At 37.3% G+C, this 25,547-nt stretch overlaps 1 protein-coding gene across 2 annotated transcripts in view; it reads right to left on the bottom strand.

Moving 5' to 3' along the window:
* Positions 1–1,517: 1,517 nt before the first annotated feature.
* The window catches only part of plxnb2b (plexin b2b), a 121,093-nt gene continuing 97,063 nt past the window's right edge, over positions 1,518–25,547 (bottom strand). For both annotated transcript variants that reach the window (XM_011475918.4, XM_020703861.3), the window contains 19 exons: positions 24,245–24,338; positions 22,695–22,892; positions 21,807–21,983; positions 21,229–21,365; positions 20,993–21,093; positions 20,173–20,402; positions 18,646–18,827; positions 16,835–16,901; positions 15,049–15,195; positions 13,826–13,982; positions 10,492–10,592; positions 9,540–9,624; positions 9,029–9,180; positions 8,651–8,811; positions 5,982–6,129; positions 5,713–5,777; positions 5,541–5,616; positions 5,040–5,114; positions 1,518–4,516 (listed from right to left, as the gene is read on the bottom strand). In XM_011475918.4, coding sequence (XP_011474220.1) covers positions 4,412–4,516; positions 5,040–5,114; positions 5,541–5,616; positions 5,713–5,777; positions 5,982–6,129; positions 8,651–8,811; positions 9,029–9,180; positions 9,540–9,624; positions 10,492–10,592; positions 13,826–13,982; positions 15,049–15,195; positions 16,835–16,901; positions 18,646–18,827; positions 20,173–20,402; positions 20,993–21,093; positions 21,229–21,365; positions 21,807–21,983; positions 22,695–22,892; positions 24,245–24,338 — 2,458 coding nt within the window. In that variant the 3' untranslated portion in view covers positions 1,518–4,411. The remainder of the gene's footprint in view (positions 4,517–5,039; positions 5,115–5,540; positions 5,617–5,712; positions 5,778–5,981; positions 6,130–8,650; positions 8,812–9,028; positions 9,181–9,539; positions 9,625–10,491; positions 10,593–13,825; positions 13,983–15,048; positions 15,196–16,834; positions 16,902–18,645; positions 18,828–20,172; positions 20,403–20,992; positions 21,094–21,228; positions 21,366–21,806; positions 21,984–22,694; positions 22,893–24,244; positions 24,339–25,547) is intronic.

Raw genomic sequence — 25,547 nt, 5'->3', positions numbered from 1 at the left:
TTCCGATAAACGAGAAACTTCGGTGTTTTTTCCTTAATCTACGACTTTTTTTCTCGTAAATTTACGAGATTTTAAGTTGTAAATTTGTGAGATAAAAAGTCGTAAATTTACGAGTTTTTATCTCCTAAATCTCCTAAATTTACGAGATAAAATCTCGTAATTTAACTTTTTTTTTTGGTGGCTCTAATTTTTTTTTTTTTTTGGTGGCCCTAATACTCCGTCGTAATACTTACCCAAATGAAAATAAAATATCGTCAGTCTTAATCTTTTTCAATCTTGCTGCTTTCACCAGCAAGTTAACCCTTGCAGTTGAGCCCTTTGACCTCTCAATTTTTAATTTCTGTTATACAAGGACTAGATATGCTAACACCCATCTTGGTCATTAGGTGATTAAAAAAAAAAAGTCTAGTTCTAATTTGCTTATAAAATCTGATTAAAACACCATTTACATTATACATTTCACTCTTCTCTTTAACTACAGGGTAAGTTTAGACCAAATATTAGGATGTTGCAAGTGTGGTGATGATATCAAACCTGCTGGGTGGAGATACTGGAGGCCATGGAGGACTAAGTGACTCCAGAGTAACAGTATCCAACAATAAGCACCTTCAAAGCTGTTATCCTGTAGGATTTCTTGCACGTTTGTTTAAAATATCAACTCTTAAGGGGAAGGGTTATTCTTCAATCCTGTAAATACAATTAATGCAAGTTGCATATTCTAATAGAAACATGAAATACTAAAGGGTTTTAGATTTACAACAAGTGGCCAAGGATAATACACTGGATTCAGTGCTTTACATAATATGTATTCAACGGTCCTTGAAGTACGGTATCGGGTGCTGCATCACTGATCTGCTCAGTAAGAAGATGGCCTACAAAGGCTTTTGGTCTGCCTTTGATTTAACTGCTTAGTCGTCAGGGTCTGTTAAGCCCTGGGAGAAGGCAATTTTTTTCCTTTCATGTTTTTCTAACCTCAATTTCATTCTCAGTTGTCAGTTTATAATTAATGTTTTGAGACCCTTTTTTTCCAGCATTCATTGCCAATGACAGGGATGCCACACTGCCATTTATATTAACTAATGTCATGATGCCACACTTATTACTTTTTTGCGTTGCCAGACTAGTAGCACGAACTTGATTTAAGATTTGAAGAAAAAACAGTAATTATCATATCACTTATGAAGATGGATCCGTGCTGCAGAGTTGCTGGATTATATTAAGAGCATTTATCTTAAAAGCCAGAAGAAGTTTTCAACACTGTCCTTATTAAAAAGGGACTGTCAGCTTTAATTGTCACATTTCCCCAAAAAATCTTCCCGTGTTTTAGGCTTCTGAGTCATTCGTGGATCATTTTGTGAAGTATGTAAACACTAAAGACTTGAAGATTAAATAGTTTACTTCAATAACAAATCAGCTGCCTGTGGCAGCTATCACCCAAGGTGACTGCGAAGCAGCCCCTCATGAATAAGGTATGAGAGTTCAATCAAATCAATACTGAGCAAGAATCACAGCAGATGTGAAGGGTATATATGTCTCTGAGTTTATTTACCAAGGACCGCATGACGAAACCAGTGGGTAACCGCTCCGTCCACACATACAATGTAGTAAAATTAGGTACATCCATCACAACCAGATTAGCAACAAGATTGTGAATCTTCTAAGCTGCCTTAAATGTGGAGAAAACATTGGCTTCCATTAACTGTACTGTTCTGTACTGAAAATAGAGCGTCCCAGATTCTTTTATCATTACAGCACATTCACAAGTTTCAAAATTGGAAAGGGGGGGAGAGGTCTCGACAACTGCACGAACATTTTTTTTTTCTCTCTTTTGTTGCTTTTGTCCCAGGACTCAATGCATAGGAGTATACAGTTAGATAACAGTATTTCAACATTGTTTTACAAAGATTTATATGTTATAGGAAACACAAAAATAAAAATAATAACTGCACAGCAGTAAGAAAGGTCCTTTGTCGAGTATAGATAGTCATTTATCGTACACACTCTGAAATAGTTTTCGAAATACAGGGTGGGAAAATAAAACACCATTGGAACGGTTTTGAGCTATATTCATTCAGTCTACATAAGATTACACTTTTATCTTCAGACTAGTTTTGAATGCCTGACATTTTCAGGGGAAACCCCTGATCACACTGTTTTACATTTATTCATTTTGGCTTTTTTTTTGCCTTAGAGCCACCAAAATCCTAGTAAGCACACACCAACACCCAAAGAAAAAAAACGCACACAGTAATATTGCAACCATTACAGAAATCATACTGAAATGTCTTCAGCCTATTGGCACACACATGGCTGCAGCAGGGCATCTAGCATTTTAGACAGCACACATAAGATTACAATTTCCAAAACATTGCTGTTGTCTATAGCACTATCATCATTATCATAATCACCTAGGTTACTGACAGAATAATTTAGAATCAATATACATCTATCATCCTAGTCAATAAGGCACATTGTTGGTTAAAGAAAGGCTCTGAAAGAAGCTTCTTACGTCAGCTCTGTCAGTGAGAAAGGAGTCAGCGGTAAACAACAGCCGAGACGAGGATGGAATCTGCAGTTGGCACGCAATTAAGATCAAAAGCCTCCCCTGCTGATTTCAATTTACAGAGTGGCACTTTGCACTTGCACTGCAGTGGGTGGGCAGTGCCAAGTGCTGTTGGTTGGTGTGCCTGAACGCCACGCTGAGATGGCCGGCAGGCAGATTTGAGGTCTGTGGAAAAACCTCGCTGCAGCCAAGGCAGGCAGGAATCGTTAACATTCTAGGGTCTCTAGATCTCGCTCTGCTCCATCAACTGTACACATCTGTGATCAGATACAAAGAAGGACAATTGAATCATCTGTCAACAGCAAATCCTACAATTTGGGAATGTAGTTTAATGACCCAAGAAGTATCAAATCCTCATTCCATCCCTGTCTGCTCTCTGGTGTTGACATATCAATATCATAATTATCAAAGCACTTATGTACATGATTTAGCCCAACCTCCCAGAAATCATAAAAGCTCTAAAAGCTCTACAGTTTGTTCAGGACATACCGTTTAAAGTACCAACTGACAAATTACTACCATTGGCTAGATGCTATTTTATAGCTTTAGAGTCAAAACACTGGATCATTATTCTAACTACCGCAATTTGATAAGAAAAAAAATATATAGGCACACGCAAAAACAACAATAAAAAATCGAAAATGTAAAAATAACTGAAAATAAATCGAACATATTGCTGACCTGCTACTATATGACAAATAAAACAACTGTGGCTCATGGTGTACTGACATTATTGCAGGACAAATATGAGTGACACGGTTCCATGGCAGAGTAAATGGCTTCTAGTTAAATGAAAAGAAATTTCATTCAGTCATTAACTGACATTAAAATAGATATTACTCTACAAACGTCTTTCTGTGCTTTAGTTGAATAGGAATGTTTCATGGCACTGTACAATAAAGGGAGAACGTCTGTGCTATCATCAATTTCCACAAGCACAAGCGGTAATCCAGCAAATCTGCATCGAAATTAAAGGACTGAACTGAAATGTCTCTGAAACGACTGGTGACCTGTCATTCATATGAGCCTGCACATTGCAAGATCAACCAGCGTCCTGGAGAGGACCCTTTGGTCTCTGCTGTAAAACTTTTCTAGAGCACAAGCTCTAGAGTTTTACCAGTTATAGGGAGGGGGGGAGGGGGGTTCAAATGACAACAAAGCAGGCGCCACTTCACTCTGACGCCTGACAGTAGGCATCCTGTGTGTGTGTGTGTGCACGCAACATTCCCACACAGTCTCACATTCACATGATCAAATCTGGCAATCCTCCTCATTTCACAGGCATCGACAAACACACAAGCAGGCTAATAAAAACACTGTCGGCACCACAAGGTGATCCATTTAAAAAGATAATTTTTTTTTTTCCTTATAAAGCTTTTCGCATCAAGACCTCACACTAAAAAAAATATATAGTACAACTCTTAAATCCTTTTTTTTCTACACGAAGTGACATTTAACATCTGATTATCTCTCTCTCTCTGATGCCAGTTATCCACAGAAGGGCTTAATTCTCGGAGACTCCCGCGCTGCATTGTGGGAGCAATATTCAGTGAAGCACGAGTGAGCGCTCAGACCTCGAAGGTTTGGCAAGTGAGCCTTAAGGCGTACCTATAACAGCGCAACCCATCATTTTGTTCCCCATTTTTGCTCTCCATGTGCATTTAATTAGTCTCCGTTACTCCACAGAACTGAAAATTGCTCCAGGGCCAGGTTGTAAAGTATACAGTATCAAATTAGTCCCCTCTAACATTTCTAATTTTTATTTATTTCATTTTTTTATGCCCAGGAAAAAAAAGCCCCTTGAGTCACTGGCAATGTCCTTCTATTGTCTTCCCGCCCTTCAGTCGATTAGAGATCAGTCACTTTGTTTTCCAGGGCAGCAGCGATCTGGTTGAGCCGTGTGGTCAGATTTTTACTCCGGGCAGCCGGATCGTCCTCCAGTGATTTGATGATCTGAAATAAAAACAAAAACAAAAAGAAGAGTAAGAAAAGTCAGGAATAACACGCAGAGGAGAGATGAAAGAGCTGGAAGGACAGCATAAAAGGTGAAAGCTGAAATTTTCAGAACAAAAAAAAAAATGAGACAGGGGTAGAAAAAAAAAAAGGGCAAAGTGGGTGGAGAGGATGGTGGTATTTGACATGAACAGACACGTCATTTAAGCTGTTATTGTTGTGAGCAACACTTAGGGGAGACTGACAGCCCAATTTGATTATCCAACTTGTTCATTTGGATTTGTTTATCCATTTTCTGTGACCTCAAGAGGCAAAGCACAATGGACTCTTAAAAATCAATTCCCAGAACAATTTTCCATTTCACATCCCAGAGAAATGCTTTCAATTAAAATTTCACACTTCCTCTTTTCTGGTGTATCAGAATTGAAAGGAATAAAAAAAAAAAAAAAAAATATTGCAGGCAGTAGTGCATACAGTGGAATAGCCTCCTTTGGGTGCGATAAGAATGAGAAGAGCCTCTTACCTCATCATAGTATTTGCTGGCATACTGGTAAAGCTGATGAAGAGCCACTTGTGTGTTCAGTTTGCTTGTGTGAGACTGCAAATGATGAATGACAATTTAAAGGTTGGGGATGCAATAAATGAAACCATAGACTTGCAAATAGATAAATGGAGCCCTTTTTGTTTCCTCATGTAAACAAAACATCCATAAATCTACATTCTATATCATATTTTCCAGCAATACCCATTATTTTTCATAATAAATTACATAACTAGAAGGACATAGGAGATTAGATGCACAATAAAAACATATATTCCATTTCTATGGCATTTCAATTTTTTTTAGATAAGATCCATAAGTCAATAAATTATGTTGACGACACACCATATAGTGGAAACGTCAAATTTATTCTAAACTACTATTAAACTTAAACTATTAAACAAGTGGCAACCATGGTAACCACTTGTGTCTCCATATCAACACCATCTGAATGGCAAAGAAAATGACAGCTGTGTTTCTCACCCGTGACACCTCTGCCAAATGAGTGTTCATGTCCTGGTCACTGACGGGTACCATCAGCCTGATGTCCTTGTAGTAGCTGCACACACGGAGAGGGCAAGAGGGGATATCTTAAAAAGGCCCCGGAATACTCTGGAGAACATTTCGAGGCACTCCAAGTAAAGGCAGTACTTACTCGTCCACCATCTTCTTATAGGTGGAGATCTCCTTTGCATAGAGCAACTTGTTACTTGGAGAGTCCTGGAGAAAAACAAGAGCAAAAATGACAGCCCTTCAGAATGATTGACCTGTGACAGTCAAGCGTTCCAAGTGGACTGCACAAGAATGAAATTCTCATGCAGTTTAATCAAATAATCGTGTTTTCTCCCATTTTCCTTCTCGCGCCTTAACTTCATTCCCTCTGCCCTGTTGTCCTCCATCTCCCTTTGTTTAGCCATCACTCACCCGGCTGAGTTTGTGCTCGCTTTTGGTGCAAGCATCCATGAAGGTCTGAGCGATGACGGACAGTGAAGCGTCCACCACTTCAGACACGTGAACGTCAAAGATGAAGTGGGGGTTCTTGAGGATGTTCACCCAGAACCTCAGAGGCAGGCTGCAAAATAGAAAAAATATATTTAATTTAAAAAAAAAAAATCAATATTGCTTTGCACTAGGGAAGGATAACGACAACAATCATTAATGACTTCATGTAAGTGTGGGGGACATTTCACTTGAGAGAGCAATTTCCTCAGGTGCAATTGAGTGCTGTACACAGTAATAATAGGGCTGGAGAAAAGACTTTCATCAGTAAGTGTCAGGTTTATTTAGAAAATTGCCTTTCATCTCTAGCTTTAGCCCCTTTTTGAAACATTGCTTTTTCAGAAAATTATTCGACGTAATCGATGAATCGATTTCTATTCCTATAATTCAACCAGAGTGATCTATTTAAGGTAAGTTTTTAATCAAATTAAGTCAACCTATACCATTATAAAATCAATTTAAAATGAAATAAATCGATTATATATTGGAAAATACCATTTAGATTGAGGCACGGTAAGCTTATTTCACTAAAAACGACAAAGTATATGACAGCGGACAACACTCACATGATGGAAGCAGAAATGATCAATCCATCATTCCAGTCTAATGTATGGAAACACTTTGAATTTAGCAAAGACCTGTGACCAAACTGTGGTAGAATGTTCTATTAATGTTCCCTTTGGGTCATTTTGATGTGGAAAAACAACAGCTGGCTGAACTTTATGGAAGTAAACTTGTTTGTTTGTACACATTTAATTTACACTTGATTATCTTGCAAGAAATACAAGGAATCTGGAAAACTTCACCTGCGCTGTTCAATACCCAGGTATTTCTCTTTGAGTCACACTGGTTAAAGATTTGGCTAAAGATCTCCTAGATTCATTTAAGGTCAGTGAATTGGATCGTCAACCTCAAATTATGTTATGATTCGAATTGTTGTTACACCCTAATTTTTCAGGTAAATAAAAATAACATTATGCTTTTTTTCATTAATAAAAAGAACTGTTAAAGTAATTTTAAAACTTTCAGGTTTAAGCCCCCCTAACGACATAAAGAATGAGCTAGATAATGTAATGCTCGATTGCTCATGCTAATTTCCCTTCTGAACTTCAAAACACGCTTCCTTCCAGTTTTATATCAACTGGAGAATTGACAAGATTGTCGAAAACACAACATTTTCCAAAAACTTTCCTTCACTGATCGGAGTGAAAGCCTCCCATCTGAGACACGGAACACAAACTGTGTAAAATTCATTCCCTTTTTTTTTTTTTTATATCTCTGAGCGAGGCTGCAGTAAGAACACAATAGAAGCAAAAATAGCAATATTGCAATAATCACAGAATTAATTTAGCTTGGGACATAATTACCATGTTTGTTTGTTGTTATGCTTTATACACACATTCATATTTAATACATGGCTCTCAGATGATTTGATAAACAGAACGGGTGGATGCAGAATGTGGCGCTGAGTGGAGTAAGTAATTAAATCGCTCATCTCCTGTCCTTGTGTTGGCGCTCTCTTGCCAGGCTCGCGTCAATCGCTGGCATCTACATGCAACACGTCGTCTTGTAAGCTTGAGCCTCAGCCAGTATGACACTAATTTATGCACTTAAATGCCACATGGGAGCACGAGGATTGCAAATGCAAACAAAGTAAGCTGGAACAGTGCATTTGTATTCAGATCTATCTAAGATAATAAGTTTTATTTCTTAGAGAGTTTGAACGTCACCAACGGTTTAAATTGGGGTTTTAATCAGACACGTAAAACATTTTGTGTCTGTCAAGGACAAATCTGTCAAATAAAATCTGTTTGACTACATTCAGACATTGTGTTTTATGTCTTTAATGGGAATTTTTTGAAATCAGAATTTTAGGAAAATTATATAAATGCACTTAAGTATCAGTGTCACAATTTACATTCTTTTCGTAAAAATTTACCACATTTTTGAGTGGAAAAAAATGGATAAAAATGGGTTCGGTGGTTTATAGAATTGGGTATTTTTTCTGATAACAAAGGTCAAGTAGATTTGGAGGGCTTGAACTGTTTTCTACATAAAACGTGTTTTTTAAAAAAAGTAGCTTTAAGTAATGTTGCATTGGAAATAGGATTAAAGGCAACATTTTGTTTGGAGATTTGGAATCATTTTCTTATTCTGATGGAAAATGTTTCCTGAATGATAGAAAAAGTGGTATTTTTGCCAAATTACAGGGGGGAAAAAAGATGGAAAAAAACCTACAAAAATTCAAACTAAAAAACAATATTTAGAAGTTGTCAAATACAGAATATTATTAGGTTTCTTTAACCAAGATTTGTTTTTAAGATTTCTGACCTCAAGAAAATTATCTTAACACAAATAAAGGAGGATTTCAACAAACATTGTCTTAAACAGCTGCCTTCTTGTCCAAGCTGAAGTTAATAAATCAACAAACACTACTCCCAGACTCCAACTATAAATGTTCATAAATCCAATTTCAGTTTATTTTATTCAGTTTATTTCTAAAGCAGTTTGCAACTATCTAAGCGCAAAAAAGAGGAAGTATACTTTTACATGAGTAAAACATGGACTTCATTGTCAGTGAGTGAAGTATGTACCTATTGGTCTTCCAGATGTGGATGGTCTCTTCATCCACATTGTTGTGTTTCAGAGCTTGTTCATCTAGGAAGTCAAAGAAATATTTGACAGCTGGTGGAACGACGGCGCCGGAGCACAACACACTGCGGAAGAAGTTATCCACAAACTGCTGAAGTGTTCCCTGCAAAGAAACACAAATAATTTGAAGCTAGAACAAATATCGAACTCGTGAAACGAAGCCATTTTATGCAACATGAGAGATATGCTGTTTTATAAGAAAGTAGTAGACGTTCCTTTTAAAAATTTGGGATTTGGTTTTTATTAAAAAACCAAAAACAATGGTTATGTTGATACAATGAGCAAGCCAAAAAGGAGAAATAATTATCTTTGCTGCCTACCTTGACTGAGAGAAGCCGCGTCAGATAGATCTCTGTAATTGCTTTGGTCATTGATTTGTCTTTTATGCTTCCTCTTTTTGATTTGAACTCATCCAGTTCCTCAGCTGGCCTCACCAAGTGAAACACTTTATCATCATCCAACAGAGCATTTCCTATTGGGGGGAAATAAAATAAAACGATTGTAACTTTCTTCTAATTACTGTTGCTATGGCCTATGCAGATTTCTATGAATTGTATTCACAGAATGGGAAAAGTGGGAGGGCGCTTCTTAACTAACTGTGAAACCCTAAAAAGAAATGCTAAATACGTCGTCTGAAATGAGGTTAAACTGAAAGAAAAGAAACAAAAACAAAGGAAGTGTTCTACACATAAAACAGCTTTATTTGCATGTTTAATGAGAGTGGGGATACTGAGAAAATCTCCCAGGAAACAAAAGAAAGGCATGGGTTCTGTGGGAGCACACGCAAATTTATAAAGTCTTTTTTTATAAAGTGTGCTGAGAAATACGTACGCTCTTCGTGGTTTTCCTGGTTTTGGTCATAGTTATGCAGCGTGTGCGACACTTTAGACAGAACAACTGTGGCGTTATCGCGAACCTGAAACACACACAAGTCCTCTGTTAGACAACAAACACAACAAAGCAAACACACTCGAGTTACCTTTGAGTGTAATAGGCTCTGTGATTGCACACAGCAGCCCCTTTATGTTTTCGGTGAACTAATTCAGGATCAATGAGCCTGAGTGGACATGGACAAGTGGGTCTTTACTGGGATATTTACGAGACATTTTCTCTGGCATCACCCCAATATTGATGCACGAAATACAGCGATTAACACTACTATGGTACGGCCGATAAATCCATAGAAGAAAGCCACTCATCTGTAAACAACTGTGAGACATCAGCAGGTGGAATCTAAGAAGGCAGAGAACCTTTGAGAGATGTAAATCTTCATAATCGAAAAGCAAGATGAGTGACCTTTTTCCCCAGAATGCCAAGAAGTACGTTAAACCTGCATGTTAAACTTTCCTTGAATCTCAGGTTTTTTACTTTCTTTTTAAAGATGTTTCTGTAAGAAATTACAAACTAGGTGGTACTTTTAATTTCACTTAACTTGTAGTTTTATTTCTTCTTAGCTTCTTTTGTTGTTTTAACAGGTTTTTTTTTTTAATATAACTGTATGCTTTTCTTTTTGTGCTAATTTCAAACAGGTAACTCTAAGCCAAATTAAATCAAAATGAGATAAAAACGCATATAAAATCATCTGCACTTATTGCAATGGTAAAAGCCACGTACATTGCAAAGATGTGAGTCTCAAACTGCCTGAGAAGGTGTGAAAGATTTCAGCGTCCATCCCTTCCATACACCCACATTACCACTCTGCTCCCTCATCAAACGCCTGGCTATTTTCAGGTCTCATTAAGGCTTTTTTTCCAGCAAGGCAACACAAGATGTCGGTACTTACATTGTAGTGTGCCAAAGTGTTAATGCGCCTCCACCTGCCTTCTTTCTGGGAGGTCAGGTCTAGATCTGACAAAATTTGGCCTGTTGAGCCTGGTCGCCACTCTGTAGGCAAAAAAAGGTAAAGTGTCACTTTTGAAATTTTCATTCTATTTTTAAACTTTACACAAACAGTCAACTGTTGGCTTGAAAACCCACTCCAAAGAAAATGGTGTTTTTGGTGTTTTTATCATGTTCCTTTTCTCGTGATGGAAGTCATAGACAAAGAAAATTGCATTTCTGAGTATCCTTTATCCAAATTGCTGTGAATCAGGAGCAGTTGAAAAAATGCAGTTTAAAAAAGAATGTAGACATGAAAGCCACAATCAGCAGGCCACAAGCCCCCACTCCGACACATTCACTTGAAGACGACTAGATTCATGTATTTTTTTTCCTTGTCTGAGCTCGATATTTAGGTTGGGGTTTTGAGCAAGCAGTAGTGTAAACAGATGTATGATGGGCACCAACAATCCCGCTCATAACTCAAACCCAAATTTCTGATGAACTCCTGTCACTCTGCAGAAACTATGTCCTAGAAAACAACACAAGTTTTTTTTATTTTACCAAAAAATAATCATAAGGATAATCATAAGTAGAAGACAACTGGGAACACTTTTACAATTGATCAAAGGATTTTTGAAGTGGGGCTTTAAGATATTCCAGTAATATTCCGATTTTGTACCGTGTTTGGAACACTAAGAAAATTCAAAATCATTTTGAAAAACTGATTCACTATCCAACATTTTCTGCATCATCTCTGACATACTGCATGTTTCACTTACAAGAAGCACCCATTATGAGGGAGTTATCTTTCCTATTTGCCATGAACTAAGAAGGATCTCGCTTATCTGAAATGTATAAAGAAATTAGATCTAATGCATGATGAATAAAAATAAAAAAAGCTTTGATGTTGGGGAGTGTTTTGGAGCTTTGAGCCTTTCAAGTCTGTTCCCAAAGGTTTCTAGCCAAACAAAACTTTTAAAGTTAGAAAATTCATTTAACTTGCTGACAATGATAAAAGTTCTGACATTTTATGAAGAAATGTTTTTAAAAAGATGTAGAAAAAATATAGTCAGAGGCACGATTAAAATGATCCCTCGTGTAATTAAGCAAGTCTTAAAGTAAAAAACATGACATTAAGCAGCTTCATCATTTAACAAAAGATAAGCCAAAGTGCAAAACGGGCCTGTGGAAATGATGAGTTAGTGACAACCTTATGCTGGAAATCAAAGCATATAATTAAGTGATGATCAGCGAGTGTGACCACCTCCTTAAAGCAAATGTTACTTGGCTGATCTGACATTCTGCGCTGGCACTATGTCATGCAGGAAAGATATTAGTAATGGTGGAAACCAAAAAAATGAAGAAGACTTAATCAGATTTATTTTTTCACCTCTGACCCGAAGTGTAATTCATTTCCAGCTTATAGACTTTGTAAGCTGTTGGATAATTTGCACTTGTGAGTCACTGAGAGGCTTGTAAACCGAAGACAAACCTAACAGTCTGTCAATGTCTCTGTTCACAGCGATCCGCATTTGGGTTATTTTGGTTGCACGAGTCCGTGTAATAAAACCACTTGAGGGTTTATGTAAGAACTACAGCAGAAATGAGACTTGTTTAGTGACACTGCACTGGTCTTGTAACCAGCAGATGGTAGACGGTAGGTACAGTCATAATCTGTGTCAGAAAAAGGCACAATGCTCCCTAGCTGTATGAAAGGTGAAAGGTGAACCGCAATAGAGCTAGGGAGCATTGAACCCTTTTTCAGTGCAATCTTGCATGTTTTTCTTTTTTTTAAAAAGCTCACCATGTTCTGCACCCTGATTGGTTGGAGACCTTACCATGTCTCCTTTACAGATTCATGCAGCTCTCCAAATCTATATAAATCTTCCCAACATCGCAATCAGATCTTCATTTTTTTCTCTTTTTATAATACTGCAAATTTCTGATGGTTTGAATGTTGAGAGTTTAAACAAGAGAGAAAAGTGTAAAAATGTTCAAGTCAGTGAGAAAAGTGTTTAAAGAGTGTAATGAAGATTTTAACATCTATAAAACATCTGTTATTCTACTTTATTTTTACTCCAGCGATAAACAAGGGAACACTGCTTGGCAAAAAAATAACGGCCAAATCATTGTAAATTAACTTGCTTGGTTGACCCTAAAAAAAAAAGGAGTTTTCCCTGTCACTAATATGACCACAGCTGACCTCAAATGTGTGTTTTTTTAAAAGCATCTATGTGTTGAGTTCTGCGTAAGTAAAGCTGTGGATGAGTTTCCTTTGTATAATATGACAACTAATTGACGTTTGTACCAAATGAACCATCCTGTCACAGGATGTCTTTTGGGAAAGGATCCTTGACTTCTTGAGAACACCTGAAACAAATTCAATTCAGTGCGTTTGTGTCTGTTGTCTCTCTCCTTAATGTTGCGCTCCTGTTACATTTCTTTGCTGAGGAGGTGTTAGTAAGATCTCAAAGGTCTTTGACAACAGCACTTGGAGAACCTAAACTAAACTGGTTTAGGCTCCCATTAGGGAGTCAGTAAAAGAATTTTTGTATCCTACAAAAACAATTCAATTTAAATTCTAAACTAAAGGTAAAACTAGTGAGATGTTACTTTTTAAACAGATTATATCAGCAAAAATACCTTGGCATGACACAAAATCAATGCCTTTTAGCTGGAACGCCTGTAAAGCATGGTGGTGGGGGTGAAATGACAGGTACCTTTTGGTAAATAGGTTCCCAGCGAAATTCCTTTTTGCTAATATAGTTTGAACATCCTATGCAGCAAGACAATGATTCCAATTGAATCAGCAAATATACAATGTACCTGTGGAATAAGATTGGATACATTGCAGAAAAGTTGCAGCTTTCTGCCCTGCAGAAATGCCGTGAGGGCATCCTGAGGGAGCTCTCTGCAAAGTACAATAAAGGAGGGAATAGTTGCAAAAAGTCTGATAGTGTAAAGAGTCTGATAAAACCACTCAGAAAATACCCTGAGGTCCAACTTAAAGACGGATCTACCATCTTCTGACACTTTGCATTATGTTGAGTTGTTACTGAAGAGCTATTAAAGGCGAGAACACGTTTTTTAAAAGCGTGCTTACATACATGGCCCTTCACACATGCCTATCAAATTAGAGTAACATGAAAAGAAGAAAAGTTTTTTCACAAGAATGCACTTCAGATTTGATCTGATTAATTCCGTCCAGGTCTGAAATAAGTTTTCATGTTGCCATCCTCAACATTGCCCTGTAACTGATCCATTACTCATTAGTAGATGAGATTTTTTTTACCCACCCAGAGTGACGCCGTCAGCCTTGGGGCGCTGGGAGTATGGCAGGTTCCTGTACACTTGCTCTATGATCTTCTCCTTCACTTGCGAGATGGTGTCACAGTTCAGTACCTTGACATACGTCACATCTAGGCCCTCACCTTGAACCAACACCTGCAAATTCTGGCAAGCAAGACACAGACGTACACATTAAGAATGGGTGGAGCTAAACTCAAGCAGCGCATGAAGAGCATGCAGAAATATTCAAACAGGTCAGAGCAACCAGCCTGCCACCCACACATGGCAAACTGTCTTGGGATGCTGTTGTTATGGCAACTGGGTTTCTGAACGTGCACACAAACATAGGCATTGCAGTGACACTTGACATGACCTTGGCTGGTTAATGACCAAAGCCCAGCAGGAGCCAACTCTGACCCTCCCTACCTCTCGCACTCTGTCAGCTCAGTTAGATAAAACTGACCACTCAACAGACTCAAATAAGGAGCAGCCAAACTGATCTGAACAGCAGCTTCGTGAGCTCATTTGCATTTGAAGTGAAAGTGAAGAGCCTGTTATGAATTGAAGCTGGTAGTAAACACTGCATCTGCTAGTGAAATTCGGCTTGTGTTTTTTTTCCTCGTCTAATTTAATCGCAGAAGGTGATCCATCACAACAGGAGACATGTAATTCGGTCTAATTTGATAATTGTCCTCAACAACGCCATTACCCATGGGTCTTTTTGTTTGTGTCGACTTTACCAGTAAAACAGCTGTGTTCAGATTAGCTTCCATTACGGAAACAAAATACCAGAATAAGACACAAAAGGCTTTTCCTGACTCCTGAAAGCTGCTTGAATGAATTCGGAGCATGTGCAGTTGGCAAGGTCAAGTAGAGGTTGTGTAGGTGGCTGGTGCTGGGTACTTGTGCGGATGGTAATTGTACATTCACCTAAACCGTATAGTGATGTCCCTCCCTGTAGTGAAATTAGTAGCCTTAGTCTATTTCACTCCGAGTACACTGACAAATCAGAAAAAATGAATGTCACACAAAGGGGGTCGGCCGCTTCAGGGTCTCTCTCCCTGCCATGTGTGGTTACCAAGGCAACGACACATACTTAAGAGTTTGTGCTGCTTGCCATGCAATCAGAAAGCAGCATGTGCAGCTTTTGGTGAGTGTTTCTGAATTTGTATGTAGGAGTGTGGCTGTGGTGGATGTGTGATTGTGTGCTTGTCATATTTGTGTAACTCACCAAAACCGAGTACTCTACATCATCCCCCAACAGGCCTGTGTCGTTGAGGGTGTACTTGGCTTTCTTGACTCTGGCGTCCACCGGCCCTTTTTCGATCTGGTGCTTGATGGCGCGGAACAGTTTGTACAAGGGCTCGCCTGCAGAGTCCTGGGGCACAAGAACAGAACACACTGTTTGCAGAGAGCTGTTCTAAAAATAAATAAAAAAGTTCTGACTCATGTCAAGAAACTAATTACCATGACTAACAACTCAGTAAAAAAGTGCAGAAATATTTTTCCCCACAAAACAAGAGACATGTAAAACCAATGTTACTACGTGTAAAACTGGAATGAAGATAAAGTATTGTCTAAAATTACAAAACTATTGTACAAAACTATTACACTCAAAGGAAAAATTGTTGTGAACCAGGAGCAGGAAAAAATGTCATTTAAAAAAGATAGTAGTTGTGATGTAGGTGCTACAATCGGCAGGCCACTACTCCGCTCCATTCAGATCCATCCACCTTTTAGGCCTGGGTGGGAATCTGGCTCAAAACTGTACAGCTCGATAGCTCCAATTTTGCTCACCAATTTTGTTGCACCGGTAATGTTAGGTTGGGGGTGTGAGGGGCTTTAAACTAGTGGGAGAGTGTAGGATGGGTAGTGAGGGTGGCCTTGCTCCGTTCCAGTGGTCCTCCCCATAGCTCAGAGGAAAATTTTTAATGAACAACAGTTGACCTGCAAAAACTATGTCCTCGAAAACAACACAGGTTTTTTATTTTGGCTAAAAATTATCAAAAGACCACTAAGAACTGTTGGAAAATAGATCAACAGATGTTAGGTATCAATTTATAGAAAAGCCTGATTTTATTCAACCCTTTAGATAGTTACCCCCCTAAGAACAGGAATTGGTAAACAAGTTTCAATCACAGGAGATGTGCTTCATTAAGCCAGAAGCAGAAATATCATAAGGGTTGGTTTCAGGTTTTTTTTCTCTTATATGATTCCTTTTTTTGAATGTTCGCTACAAGATTTCAAATGGAGCAGAGCAGGAGAAAACTGTTTGTGTTCCAGCTGATTGGAGAGCTGCCCAAATTCATAATACAGCACAAAGGAGGGACAACTAATTTTTGATCTAAGAAAGTGTAGAAAAAAAAAGTAAAAAGAAGATTTGATTGGTAACTCATAAATCCACAGAAAAATCAGAGAATACCAGCTCCATTTTTGTTTGTAATGGCGCTTTAAGGTTTCTTTACTATTCCTTTTAAAGTGATCTAGTTTGGAAAATGAACATGCTGTCTTTGGTGACTTCTTAAGTTCTATTTTTACACTGTTGACAGAGAGGCTGTTGCCTCCCCTAATTTAAACTCTTAAGCTGCATCAGCGCCTTGTAGACTTGCATGTACATAACTAGAAACGTGTGACGCAATGTGAAACATAGTTACATAAACCTTTTATTTGGTTTAAAGACAGAGCGTGAAATAGTATTGGAATATAATACCTCCATTTCAATAATGCAACTATATTCTAAGTAACTCCTATTTAATTTGTAATTTTAATGAAACTGTAGTTGGTCATATTTTGGGTTCTACATTCATACATCATTACAGGTTGTCCTATTACTACCCAACAGTACTGTACCAACCAAACACAAAAATATACAAGCTTTTGGTGCACATAGCAATAAAACCAAATTATTTAAACTCAAGTTGGTTTTGTGTATTTTCAAATGAAACAACAAATAAATAATGGTTATCTGAATGTTCGCTTTCATGGATTAATAAAGGCAATTTCAAAAACATTGTTACCTTTAAAAACTGGTAAAGGCAGATGGACATCCAGTTACACAGCATCCTTTCCACAACTGTCTCTGATCTAAAAGGTAAAAAAAAAAAAAAAAAGGCATGTATTTATCAACAATTTATAAAATCCTACACTCATGTGCTCAGAATAAATTTCCTAACAAGAATTTAAATGTAAAATTCATTGAAATATTTTTCAACTCATCAATTTGTGGGTTTAAAAAAGCAAACCACTCATCAAAGAAACAACAAAAACAATTACAACAAATCTTGAGAATGAGAGGACTGTTAACAAGTATCGTTTATTGTCCACTTATGTGTGTGTTGTGTCAGCATCAAGACATTTGAATTCAAAAGTCGTGTCAGCGGTCACTTGACAAATAACCCATCTTATTGTGAGATATCCACAGGCGGCTCTCATTGTTAGATCATGACATCCATAATTACATGTCTTGTACAAAGACGGGCTTGCGTTGGCCCAATGGGCTCATCAGCATAATGAGCTTCTTCGTTGGGGAATAATTAAGATGTGTACTTTCGTAGCTACAGCCTGTCTAAGTGCAGCAGATAGGTCAGACCACATGCAGTGGTCCTGAGCTAATGTTCTGACAAAAATGGGGAAGCAGAAGTCAGTGGAGGATTTGACAGTTATAAGAATATTAAAACAAACCAAAAAGTTTCAACATGTGACTTTTTAGAAAAACTATTTACTCTAATCAAACTAGACTGGTTTGATTGGAGTAAAAAAGACAGACTAAGGCCGAATTGGAATTGCTTCCCTACCCCCTCTGACTCCTCCCTATTGCTCAAATTGTAGGGGCATTTGAAGATGTAGTGGGGGTTTTTAAGGAGGAGGCATAGCGACTTAAAGCTGGCTATCCCTTTGCCACTAGGGTGATCCACATCACCTACGGAGAAACACATTTCTTCACGTGGGTGTACTCTAAAGGACAGACATTTACATTTAAATGTTAGTGTTGAGTTTTTGTTTTTGCACGACTTAAGTTATAAAACCGATATTATGTATTTTCCGAGCGCTGGGAGCTACACACTAATGTAGATGACCGGCCACTTCTGATGATGTCATCAAGCGGTAGTAATGAATTTGAAGAGTGTATTTTTTTTTTCCATATCGCTCCGCTTGGAGGGATAAATGTAGGAGAAGCCATAGGGGTAGGGAAACAATTTGGATTTGGCCTAATACCGCAAATAATAAAATATCATATGGCCGTAAATTACAATGAAAATTATGCATAATTTCAAAAAACAAAACTACAAATGGACTTCACAATGAAACAAAGACATCTCTTTCTATCATAATTGTCACACAACTAATGCAGTCTTCAAAATATTAAATAAGAGTTTGGGTGAATATCGATGGCAGAACTGAAGGTAGTCCACAGCTCAGTTGATGAAAGATCCTCTGATCTGTATTGATCTTATGAAAAATATATAGAAAAAAGAAGTACTGTAAAATGGCAATCTAGCACATTTGGAGGACAGCAGGGAGGGGTGAAGCTGGAGGAAGAGGAGGGGCACTGGAGAAGATAGAGCAGAAGTCTGCCTCTTCAAAGTTATCTACAGAAGTAATTGTAAAATTCAGCAGAAAGCAAGATAGCTATAGTAAGTGTCTATCTTAAATAAATCAATGTCCATCTGAAATTGCTGATACCATCAAAATAGAAATTCACATATGTGGACACTCATTTGAGATATAGATGAACATTTAAGGATCTGGGGGAAGGCTTCTTTACGAGCTTGAGACAAATTATTTTTAGCAATTTCTCCTTTTGCCCATTTGTGTGCAGCACACTGACCTGCGCAGCATGAGCTTGGGGTTCTTGCTGTGGACGTATTCTTCCATCAGCTCCAGCAGCAGAGTTCTCATGATATCAGTGTAGTATTCCAGCTTCCCATGCAGAGCCACTGTCAGCAGGGAGGCACAGTAAACCCTGGCCCTGGCATTGAAGTCATGACTGCGCTCGAGGGTGCGGATAAACTTAAAAAGAAAGAGGAAAAAAGGGAGCATAAATCAACACAAAAAAGGTGAATTAGTCTTTATGATAGTCTAAAACATAGAAGAAAATTCAGAACTGTGTACTTTAAAATCATAAATGACTAACATTAGTAAATAAAACATATTTTGGTTTTGTTCTAAAATACTGTGACTTTAAATTACTTTAATTAGTGGGAGAGGAGTCTACCCACACATGGAGTTTACACCTCAGAGTCTGTTTCTGTGCCAGCAATACCGGAATAACACGTCTCCCTTTTCTGTGACTTCCACACTTCTAATGCTGTACTCCATGAACCACAACATAACAGTTTTACACTCAAAGGATGGGAGCTTGAACCGAAAACAGATTCTCACAATATATCCACTGTGCTTAGGGCTGATGCTTAAACATTTAGTACAATTGTGAAGAATAAATCTTCAATAGGGGATTAAATGTGTTACCTATAGTGAACATGCAAGAAAAATGTTATAATAAAATAGCAGGGTAATGCCTCATACCTTATACATAGCACTGTTTCAATTAATAATAAAATCACTTGGAGATAAACACACAAAGAATGTTTACAGAAATGCAAGCTAATGCTTAGAGGCATTTGTGAAATACTGCACAAAAATTTAGTCTCTATTACAGCCAAAAATAAAAAGTTAAGAAATCATCACACTTTTGTAAAGTATCTAAAATTTAAAGAAATATCTTGCTGTCTGCTACTTTTAGCCTGCTGGTGAACCTTATGCTACGTTCACACTGGCCTCTGCAATGTGCATTCAAGTGACCACTTCCACTTAAAAGTCTAAACGTTTGTAAACGTATGTAAATTTATACGTCTTTTGGGCTTCTGCGTTTAAAACTCTCGTGCTCATGCCAAGCTACTCAATCAGTTTTCGGGCTCTACAGACAAAACGCGCAGCCATTTAAAGCGTGTTGAAAATTAAACCAGCTGACTAATCGGGGACATGGATTTGGTCGTGACGTATGGTTGGCGCCCTTTTTCAAGCACCTAAGTCCCAAACGCTTTAAAGTTTCTTATGGAGGAGAAAATAACAGTTGCAGTTTACGCTTGGAACTAACCAAGTCTTCCATATATCGGAAAAGAGCTGTGAAAGAAAAAGCTCTTGAGCAAGACCCACAAGATTTGCACCGTTTCCACCTTTTGCACCAAGCCTCTTCCAACTATGAGTACATGTGTTAGTATCAGGTACCGACAGTCCAATGGGAACACTACATGCTAAAAGCGCGTCCAAGAATGCACATTTAGCGCGTATTTAGGTGCATCATTACAAACAAACAAACAAACAAACAAAGATTGCTGAGTAAAGTGTTAAGTACATTAATGAGGAAGGTTTTAGAGTTGAGTAGGTTGGAAAACTGGTTCAGGGCGGCATTGACAGTATTTTTCCGAGCCTCTGGGATGTCCAGCTTCCCTGTGATCATGACATCGTTGGCGCCATCCTTTGAGGGCAGAAAAAAGACCCGGTCTGTGTAGGTTTTGTAGTCCAGAAAGGGGATTCCTCCTTCATTTAGGTCATTGGTGTGATCTTCCATCTCAATCATCAAGTCTACAAAATAAAAAAAAGCAAAACGAAAGCTTTATTGCGTTATACAAAAAGGGCTTTACTGTTCATCCCTCTATTACAAGAATTACAAGAAGTCGGTTTGTTTTTTAGCACATGTAGCGGTGTAGGGCTATGTCTTTATTACGTGTTACTAACAAGCGTAGGAGTTAGCGCAGTCCCATTAATGTTTTTCTTGACTATATCAGACTCGTTTTCTGCATGTTGCAAACAAGGTTGGCAGTTGAAGTCATTGTGAATGCGGTAACACTTCTATAATAGCAAACATGTAGTGTGTTACATTCCACAGTTACAGTGAACGCAGTTAATAAAGTCTGACTGACAGATGGAATTATCTCTGACTTGTTTGTCTCGCTTATAGTTCAGTGCACCTTACATATAACAAAACTTCAAAAAATTAACTATTTGTAAATTACATTCCGCTGCGTCTTATAGTGTGGAAAATATGGTAATACTGAATCTGCTACTTTAGTTCTGATTAACTGCCTAAGAACAACTTAAGCACATCACAACATGATCATGAGCTTCAGAGCATTTGAAATGCTTTTCATTTTTTGCAGCTGCACTGTCAGTACCAGTGAATTCCTTCTTGCAGCGGTCCCGTACACTCTCCTCCAGATTCTCCAGCTGGTGTTTCACCTTCTCATACTCCCTCTCTGCTTGTTGACTCTTTCTCCTGAACAGATGAGTAAAACATGCATTTCTGCTCCACAGTATAAACTGATTCTAAAATGAACAAGCTCTGTACAATTCAGATTTATTATTTTAAGTATTGTATGGCATGAAGTTGACCCAATTAAGCTTCAATCACCTGTAGCAGTACACAGATATAGTGATGATGAGCAGCATGGGTACAATGACCGCAGGGATGATGATGTAGAGAGACAAATCATTCTTTCTTTCGTATTGAACTGAGCCGGCCTTAAATTCCGATTTCCCAAACTTGATCTAGAAACAGAGCAACATCAGGTATTATAGTCAAAGATTTGCTTAAGCAATCCTAACTGCTAAAGACTGAACAGAGTAAAGGAGAAAACAGAACTTAAAACACATTTCAGCTGCTAATTTATTATATAATAAACAGTATTTCTATTATGTGGAAGTTCTGGGTCTGAACTGCTCAATTGTTGACTTGGATATAGAATATTTTTATTGGCCTGAGTCATATTTTTGGGAATTGATCAGTTACATTAGAAGACAAAAAAGAGCAGAATAAAATATTGTTTGGATAACATCTAGGTTTAAAAAAAATACCTTAAGAGAACTTTACAATTTTTATCTCAAAAGTTTTTACAGAACAGAATTTTGATATTTTTGCAGCATCATTAGTGTTACGTTAGGCACACATCAAGAAAAAAAATGTCAATAATAATGACTGGATCCTCTGACCCGTATATCAAGCTCTTTATTGGTGGATGTCTCGTTCCATGTGGCAGAAGTTTGAGACTCTTTGTCAGGTGGAACCAGGAACAGGTTGTCATCTCGAAGCACGGTGACGTCATACTTAACATCTCCCACATAGGCTTCAGTCTCTTTAACTGTCATAGCTTTTGAGAATCCTCGACCCTGCAGGGAGAGAGAAACTAAAATGTTAGGGGTGTTTTGATTGAAATACTTAAAAGAAACTACAAATAAACACATCTTGTGTCATCAAAAGGCCTAATTTTAATCTGATTTTGTGCATTCTGTTCTTTAACTTGTGATCTTGGTATCTATCCAATTATTATTACATTCATGTTCACTATTGAAGACATTTTTTTTTCCAAGCAATTGCAATGTAATAAAATCACTACAGATTTTCATTTTGAAAATCAGCAAATTTCTTAAAAAACAAACCTTCTACTGCCTAAAAGGATATTTTAAATCACCAATTTTAAATATTACATTAAATCAAATTCAGTTATATTTATAAAGGCCAGTATTACAGTTGTCTTACAAGCTACATTAGTAGTACAAAACATAAAAGCAGTTATTAAATAGCTACTATTGCTAAACTTAACTAAATAAACTAAACTAAACTGGGCATCCCTGCCCTTAGACCGTCCTTCTCGGTAAGGAAATACTCCTAAAAATAACAGATTTTCAGGAAAAAAAGGAGTACCTACTGTAAAAAGATAAGCGAGTATCTAAACAGCTAGTTAATGGCAGCATGTACTAAAAATAATGTTTATTTTGTTTTTTCCCCCATTCTTTAGTCGATGAATAAATCATTTCCCTTGCTTTCTGTTACAAAGACAATTTCAGGTTAATAATGGTGTCTGTGAGTTTTGCACTCACGTGGATGACAATCAAGCTGGTCCTAGGAATGATCATCTTGGTCAGGTTGTTGAAGGTGGGGTTTGAATAATAGTCAAAAGGCTTCAGCTCCTTTACAAAGCTGTCCAGATAAATGTAGGTTTTAAGGTGCTGGTTCAGGGAGCCCTTTATTTGTGGAGAGCTGAACTTGATGAATGTGTCGTTCTTCGCTTCGGCAAGCTGGAATCATAGAAACAATATTTAAAGTGTTCAGTTAAAAAACACCCAAAGTACCCATAAAGAATAAAAGTACGATTTAGTAATGTACTGCATTTTTACATTTGATTGATATTTTGTTTTATTGATTACTGAGAAAAACAAAATTGTACAAAAAATAAAGGATTTAAAAAAAAATTCATTTAAGTTAAATAGTCTAAAAGTCAGAACACACAGTGAAATTAGTAAACTAGGTTTCCTTTAGAAGTGCACATTTGTAAGCACTCAATTTGATCTTCTTTTTCACCCCATTGAGTTTTGCATAAATAGCTTTGCAGAGAGACAAAACAAGATAAGTCTGTTTTCAAATTCTCATTGTAATTGTGCCGTTATAATTGACAAAATAATCCATTTACAGTTAGCTTATATATAGATGTACATTTGCCCACCAAAAGTGGGAGGAACACTATCACCATATCTTTATGCATTTGTTGATTATCATTTATTGATTTTAGCACTTGTTTTCATTGACCCATTAGAACCCGGAGCCTTTTTTCTTAAAAAAGAAAATTATGTGGGACCAAGTGGACCACAGAACACATTTCTGATGTTCTTTTGTTACACTGATGTCACCACAGGTTCTTAAAGTTTGGGCTAACGAAAAAAAGAAAGTCTATTTAATTGTGGTTTAAATTGCAAAAGTTAGAATGACACTTTCGTTTATTTGTAACTTATACGTTTGGAAATGTGGTGAAGTAATCTTGTTTGAAACTTTTAAGTTCCCCGAGGTCCAGAAAGAAAATTTACGAGCCACTAACCAACAAGCGAATATGTTTTTACCAAATGACAGAAGTCATAATTAGGCGCCATGTTTGGGTCTTACTCAGAGACTTCACTAAAGAACAGCTTATTATAATGGGTAGCCAAGGCCTTTGAGGTAACACTTCCCATCCGCCGTTAGTGTGTGGCAGCCAAAAATATTTTAAAATCTCCCCTGTCCCTAGGTGGCAAGACCAAGGGATTTATTCACAGTATAAAGCGGTGAAGAGTGACAGAGTCACATAATCTTCTGCAACCTTAGTGCTTGCTATTAAATGTGAGTCTTTAAATGAAATGAACAAAATAATTAATTCCTTATACTGCCCATTACACAGGAGGGCCAACATTAACAGAAAAAGTTCCCTGCCAGAGCCAGTCCAATATGATTAAGCTGTTCTAAAAATACTTTATTTAGTGACTTCTGAACAATGGCAACAACATTTTTCAGCTTAAATGTTTTAGGGCTTTTGAGATAAAAGTGTTGCTGGCACATAAAAAAATAATTAAGGAAAGGCAAAAGAGAAGCAAGAATGCTGATAAAAAATACACAGAAATACCTCATCGTGCGATGAATTGTCTCCCTGAACCATCAAGCGAGCGGTCTGGATTGGATCAAAGCCGGACCCGGTCACCACAATGGTCCTCCCTCCACTATAGAACACACAATATATGACATTAACTCATGCTGGACAAGGGTATTGTGGGTAATACAAAGAGTAGATAGCATGTTAATTAAAAAAAGTTAAAATGGAATGGTTAAAAAGATCATATTTAATTAAATGTCAAGTATTTTTTTCCAGAGGAGAGTAAGCATTTTTATGATAAGTTTTGTCTCCACATAAATCTTTTTTTTTTTTTTGGCGAAAGTTAAGAGAAATTCTCGCAACATTGATTTGTAGTATTCCTTTAAAATTAGCTTTTATCAGCTCAACGTTAATTCAATTTATTTTAATTCAATTTTATTTATACATCCCAATCTTCCAACAATAGTCGTCTCGATTGGCTTCATATCGGTAAATGTGTAAGAACATGAAATCAGTCATAAAATATAATAGGCAATTGCTAAACTAAACTAAACAGACTAAGCCAAACTGGGCATCCCTGCTCTCCTAAAAAGAAAAAAGAAAAAACAGATTCTGGGGGAAAAAAGAAGAAACATCAGGGATGCCCATGGACAGGCGATGTACAAGAACTCTGAGAGAAGAATTTTAACCTCTTGAGACCTGGCGTCCACATGTGTACATGTGTGGACATCAAATTTCTTTTGTTTATTTTACCACAGTAGTGAATTCTGCTTAACTGGTGCCCTGTGACTACATGAGTGGAAGATTAACCCAAATATTACCTCAAGTCTTAAGAGGTTAAACTATAATTAAGGAACAAGTATGTTTAAGCATATTAAAATATTTCTAGGAATTTATTGTTACTTTTTTTCAAAGCATAAGTTAAAGAAAAACCCTTTCTGATAGAATATATTGGTAATAAGTAATACTTTTCTCCATCTTTCCAGAGCATTATCTGAAATGAGATGGGTTTTTTTAATGTGCTTATGTATATACATATGTTTAGGTTTTTGACTTACAAAGAGGATGAAGTACAAAATAAATGGAGGGTAGCAAAAATATCAAGTCAAAACAATTGTCATAAATTAGGATTAAAAAATAAAATTGGAATTTGGAAATATGATTTGGGAATAAAAAAGTTAAGGTAAAAACCTTAAATAAAATTGGATTTTTAGGGATGTCGTGCCCAAGTGAGGTTCGTCTGTTCACCAGCTCTACCTGCAGTGCTTGTGGGGGGGTAGCTGGATCAGGTGAGTTCAGCCAATAAAAAACAGCTGACTCAGCTAATCAGCAGCAA

This window comes from Oryzias latipes, chromosome 6 (assembly GCF_053564925.1).
Source record: "Oryzias latipes strain Hd-rR chromosome 6, Olatipes_Hd-rR_3.1".
Lineage (NCBI taxonomy): Eukaryota > Metazoa > Chordata > Actinopteri > Beloniformes > Adrianichthyidae > Oryzias > Oryzias latipes.
This window is presented reverse-complemented; position numbering and strand designations above follow the sequence as displayed.